This window comes from Drosophila hydei, unplaced genomic scaffold, assembly GCF_003285905.1.
Source record: "Drosophila hydei strain 15085-1641.00,03,60 unplaced genomic scaffold, DhydRS2 tig00000063-arrow-pilon, whole genome shotgun sequence".
Lineage (NCBI taxonomy): Eukaryota > Metazoa > Arthropoda > Insecta > Diptera > Drosophilidae > Drosophila > Drosophila hydei.
Genome location: NW_022045657.1, coordinates 7,460,519 through 7,466,684, shown reverse-complemented (window position 1 = coordinate 7,466,684; position 6,166 = coordinate 7,460,519). Strand labels below are relative to the sequence as shown.

Sequence of the window (6,166 nt, the reverse complement as noted above, 5' to 3'; positions counted from 1 at the left end):
GAATTTTAAATATATCAAGTGGCCCACTTAAAATTGAACTAATTATAAGTTTTACAAGACTGTTACGTCATTGCTCCAGCTCCCCCAAGCACGCTATAGTAAGTGCCCAAATCCCGGGATTCTACATTTCGAGCTGAGTTTTCCAATTAAGAGGTAATTAGAAATATTTAAAAACCAAAATCGAAATGAAATCCCAAATCTGGGCCTTGATTTCGTGAAAGTAATATAGTAAAATTGAGATTTCAGTTTCTGCGTATGCCCAGCACACAGTGCAGTCCCTAGATATTTCATTTTATCAGCATGCCACTGAGGGAAAGTTTCTTTCCATTAGCTAATAAGTAACTGTGCCGCAGCGCAAAAAAACATTCCGCAAGTTTCAAGGGAAGAATTAAAGCGCGATTAAATGAAATTAAGCATGTGTATAATATTTAATGTGCGATGTGTATTAAATAAAAAGAGCTCATTCATAAATAAATGTGGAACTAAGCGCTAATTGGCCACCCCCAACGGAAATCGTTTATCAGAGCAGAATGAGAAGAATACGCTTAGGTCTGAGGCAGTTTCTATGCTGTTTCTTTCTGCCTTGGTGTGGGTTAACTCCAATTAGCATTGCTTTGACCCATTTAGACAGCATCCGTCATGGCATGCACATGGACAGCCAGGGGCGAACGCAGCTGCAGCAGTTGCTTCTGTCGCAGCCTCAGCCTCAGTCGCTGCTGCCGTTGCCGCTGTCAGACGCTTATCGGCGGCAGTTCCGCTGCGGCAGCGGCGTTATCCTAAGCGCAAGGCATGTGGGTGAAGGGTGGCAGTAGCAGCGCACGAACAGCAGAAAGATCAACAGGAAGTCGTATAGTGGATTTGTTTTATATACACAATATATAATACAAAACTATAGATATATGTATGAAATGGCGATAACAATAGCAGCGGCAACAATATAAATCAGTTATTCAACGGCAATTAACTAAAAGCCAGGATCCCAATCCGTTTTCTGCGCCTCCATGTGCGTGGTAAAGCATTGTATTATGTCCCCCGGCTGCGGCAGTACCTTGGCATCCTTAAAGCGCAAACCACACTCTACGTCTTTTTTGATGGAATCCACCTCGTTTTTCAAATGACGCATCGACTCCAAGACACCGTCGTAAATGACCTCGCCATCTCTTATCAAGCGGAACCTTTGGGCCTTCTTAAGAACTCCCTTGGTACAGCGGCAACCAGCCACCGGGATCTCTTTGCGCCCCTCATTGATAAAGAAGTGTTGCAGCACATTAGCTTCACCGAGCTGCTCCTCCACCTCCACAGCTGGCAATTGACTGCTCAACTGCTCCTTGAGATCATCAATCAGACGATATATGACATTATAGCTCTTAACATTCACATCCTTGACCTGCTTGGCCTGTGGCGTTTCCACGGCAAAGGCATAAATTATAGCATTAAATGCTTTGGCCAGCTCAACATCACCTTCGGTAACATTGCCCACACCGTAATGCACGATGTCGAGGCGGCAGCGATCGTTGCTATTGTAGGTATCCAGCACATCCAGTATGGCTTCTACAGAACCATGCACATCACCCTTGACGATAACGCTCACGCGTGGAACGCCTTCATTTTTATCGACCTGCTTCACCCGTTGGCCGCCTCGCGTTCTAAAACGACCGGCCAGGCGACGAGCCTCACGCTCGGCACGATACTTTGCATGATGTTCCTCCTCCTTTTTCCGAATTTCATCGCTGCTTGATTCCACTTTCGCCACTTGGGCCTGGTGTTCACGATATTTGAGAGCTGCATGCGCTTTTTTCTGTAGAATTAAGTAGACATATACACAGGCACATCGGGATTTCTAAAGATTTATCTCACCTCTGTTTCTACCTCAAGAATCAGGTCACCAGCCAGTGGCAACTCGCGCCAACCTAGTATTTCCACAGGCGTGCCAGGCGCGGCCTCTGCTACCGGCGTCCCATTGTGATCGAAGAGACCACGTACTTTAGCATGCGCTAACCCACTCAGTAACACTGAGCCTTTGCGCAATGTACCGCGAGTGACAATGGCCGTAGATAACTTGCCACGGCGTGGATCAGTCTTGGACTCAACTACAATGCCCTCCACAAGACCTGTAGGATCTGCTTTTAGACCCATTAGTGTAGCCTGCGTGCTAACTGCTTCCGCCAGAAGCTCCAAATTTGTTCCTTTTAGTGCCGATATGGGTACAACTTGAACATCTCCACCGTGCTCTTCTAGTGCCAAGCCCATTTGCGCCAATTCGCGTTTGCTCTTTTCCTGAAACATAAAATTCGTTAGTTGGCATATTTAAATCGATTTTATAGCAAAAGTGCATTACTATATTCGCTTCGGGCTTGTCAATCTTATTCAACGCTACGATTATGGGCACCTGTGCCTCTTTAGCCAGCTGAATGACCTCACGGGTTTGTGCCATCACACCATCCTCGGCGGCTACAACAAGCACAATAATATCTGTGGCAACGGCCCCGCGAGCTCGCATAGCACTGAATGCGGCATGTCCAGGGGTATCCAAGAACGTGACCTTTTCGCCGTTCTCCAGTGTAACAGTGAAGGCGCCAATATGCTGTGTTATACCACCTGCTTCGCCAGCAGCGACATCTGCCCCTCGCAGAGAATCCAAAAGCGTTGTTTTGCCATGATCCACATGACCCATCACAGTGACCACTGGTGAACGGTGTTTTAGCAGCTCTGGCGGAGCGGGTGGCCGAGGTAAGACATCACGGTCCTTGTGCTCGTCCTCTGTGCCTGCTTCAGGTGCGGCCACAACACGTGTTTTAGCGCCCAACTTCTTAGCAATGTTCTGAATGATCTTCAAATCCTCCAGTTTGGCGCCCGCCTCGATGTTGTCCGCGCCAGGCACATACAACATGGCCTCCTGGACATCGTCTGCATTTAAATTAAATCACATTAGAGCAGGTTAGATTTCCATTAAATTACCAACACACCCAAAGGCCTTTCCAATGTTTTTGCCAGCTCTGCTACGGTCATGTATCGCCAAATGTCGGTGGTGCCGTGTGCGGTCGCTGCATTGGAAGATTGCAACTTCTTGGGCGAATACTCTATAATTCGAGGGGATTTCTATACAATTAGTCAGCATGTTCTTTTCATACAGGTTCAAACACAGCATAATTACAAAATTGAAGACACTAGAAATAGCATCGACCAAAAATTGACAATTTTAAATTTATCATTGAACACTTCTGTTATTTTACACGTTGTGACGTCATTCGTTCAATGATACAATTTCTCTCTGCGTCACCTCTTTTTTACCGCGATTGTCGTACCTTCTCTTCAGCTGTCTTGCGGCGCTTGAGTCTTGTAACGCCGGTATGAAGTTGGCGTTGCCGCATTGTGCTGCCAAGTCGAAAGATATGGCTTAATCTAAGCATTTTACGCCGTTTTATTGATTTGTATTTTCACTTTATATCTTATACTCATTGGTTTCTTTTAAAATATAGCTATTGTGTAATTTAAAACACTATTTTTCCAAAGCAAGGTGCTCTCTGCCAATGTGACCGTAAGCAATAAAAACTAGAAAACTAAAATTAATACTTTCAGCCCTAGCTTTTTAGATCAACTGGGCTGGTCAGCTGATGATGTTTATAATTATTTTCAATTTCGCATAGTAAGACAGAAAACTTAATGTTGATTTTAAAAATAAATCATTTTAATACAATTAGGAAAACTAAATGTGTATTGCTTTACTGCGTCTCTGATATGTTATCGATAGTAACCGATTGTTGGCTACCTTAACCGTGACACATGCCCTAAACGGTTATTGTTGATAGCTACGACTGAGACCAGGGATATTTTTAGTTCGTACACCAGCCAAAAAGCTTGGTTGTGTTTTTAGCTTAGCAAGAGCACATCAACGCTTTTTAGCTAAGTTTCAAACCAACTAAGACAGTACTAAAAGAAATTAATTTGAAATAATAAAATACAAATTATTGACGAAGGCATTCAAAGAATTAATATTAGTTCTGCTTTAATCATATATATGTTGTATTTGAATAAAATATCATTGAATAACGTTTTCATACATTTGAATTTTATAATATGTTTAATTACCTCCTTTTGCCAGCTGCGTGCGCGTCAATCAGTGGCAACTGAGGCCGCGCGCTTTGGTTTCGGTTAAGCATGGAGCACTGCGGCACATGGTCGAGCAGTTAGTCCTGCTGGCTGACACTGAATGCCACTTAATTCGGTTTTGAAGCGAGTTGCATGTCAAAATGATTGCTCTTCTACAAACAGCGCTTCTGTGTTTGAATTATGATGGAGCGCGCAAATATTCCAGATGCAAATATTTGCGCAAAGCTACACACACTCACACTTACACACACAAGCACACGCATGCCAACTTGAAGTGCAACAGCGCTGCCGACCAGGCGCAGGAGCCTCAATCCCGCCCTGCCAACACCCCACACTTGACGTCCGACTAATGGCAGTGAGCTGCAGCTGTAGCTGTAGCCGTAGCTGTGGCTGTGGCTGTTGCCATAGCCAAGCACTTTTGAAAATGTGTAACCGGCACTGACTGACTTTCTGCTCGTGTCTGGCTGAGGACGATCCGGGCTAGGAGCAGAAGCAGGACCAGGGCCTGGTTTGACTGCAACTCGTTTGGCCGGAGCCAACATTTGCCGCCTCTGCTACTGCTACTGTTGCTGCAGACATCCGTTGCCGGAAATATGCTTACAAACGCTGCACGTTTGGCTTGACAGGGTATATAGGGTATACAGGGTGCTCTGGCAGGATGAGCCACTCCTCTGCCCATCTACCCATCTGCCCATCTACCCATCTGCCCATTTGCCCGACTGTGCGTTTGTTTGCTCAGCAGCGCCAGAAGACGAAAGCGACGCCAACGACAGCAGCGACAGCAACTGCGGCAGCGACGTCAACGCAGGGAACTCAAACAAAATATAACAGTTGGAAGAAGCTGCTGCTGCTGCAACGGCAGCAACGCGCACAGAAAAAGTTTACAATTTATCTAGTAAAATGTAATTAGGATCCTGGTGCAGGCACACTCAAACCCACTCCACCCCCACCTTTCCCCCAAACCTCCTGGCAAGAGACAGAAGGAGAGTCAGCGCAAGAGGAAGAGGCAGCCAGAGAGATGGGGGCCTTTCTTTGCTTAAAGTTGCAGCTGGTTTGCTTTAAGTTACTCGATTGAGAGGCACAATCAAATTACCAGACTATAATACGCCTTACGTAGCTTTATACATCTATATATAACTCTTATACTAATATAATGTTTATTAGCATGTAACCATAATCTGTCTTCCTTGATATATCTGTCTGACAACTTCAGATAGTTATTTAGACAACTTCAGATAGGCATTTAGGCATTTGGGAAAATTAGAGCTTGTACTTATTTTCGAGGATTTTTGAGCTACTTTTGGTACATATTAAACTGCAAAAGATAATACAATAATGCTATAAGATAATGCATTACTATTATTCGGATAATTCATATTCACTAAATAGCTGGCAAAGCAGCCAAACTGGCCAGAGACTTGCCAATTGGTTACCTGTCAGATAAACTGAAATCGGCTAAAAAAGGTGTTCCTCATCCAGTAGGCTTGACTGGTCTTGACATTATAATAATTTTTATTAAATAACTTTCAGCTTAAAGCTTTTCAGTGAGTTACTCAGTTTATTTTACAATTTCAATGTCAATTATAACATTTCGTTAATATATTTTGCATTTATTATTGAATTGTTTGACGATGGGTTAGCTTATTTTAAGCTGCAACAAATTGATTTTCGTTTATTGAGCGTTAGCTAAAATGGCGTTGGCGAGGGCCGTTCGAAATGTTCGCATACACGCTTGCTGGCGACGAATGCAAACTACTCGAGCAGCCAGCGCAGAAGACATGCGCAAGAGCGACTTCTGATGCGCCTGAGATACACACTTATGTAGGTAGGTACACACACATACACACACACTCAAAGAGAGATAGATGCGGGCACAGACAACACAGACGCTCGCTCACGCTCTCGCTCACAGCCACAGCCACAGCCACAGGCCTAGGCAGAGGCATACACACACACACACACACACACACACACACACACGTATACACATATACACAGGCAGACAGATTCACGCACACATATACACGGAGGCAGATGAACGCACATTGTGTAGCCG

General features: G+C 44.6%; 1 protein-coding gene across 1 annotated transcript; it reads right to left on the bottom strand.

The window, feature by feature from the left end:
• Positions 1-892: 892 nt before the first annotated feature.
• On the bottom strand, positions 893-3,545 carry LOC111595362 (translation initiation factor IF-2, mitochondrial). The gene is made up of 5 exons (XM_023309051.2): positions 3,306-3,545; positions 2,967-3,099; positions 2,339-2,907; positions 1,858-2,277; positions 893-1,798 (listed from the first exon to the last, which is right to left on the bottom strand). The coding sequence occupies exons 1-5, from the start codon at positions 3,408-3,410 to the stop codon at positions 965-967; spliced, it is 2,061 nt and encodes a 686-aa protein (XP_023164819.2). The 5' UTR covers positions 3,411-3,545; the 3' UTR covers positions 893-964.
• Between the last annotated feature and the right edge of the window lie 2,621 nt (positions 3,546-6,166).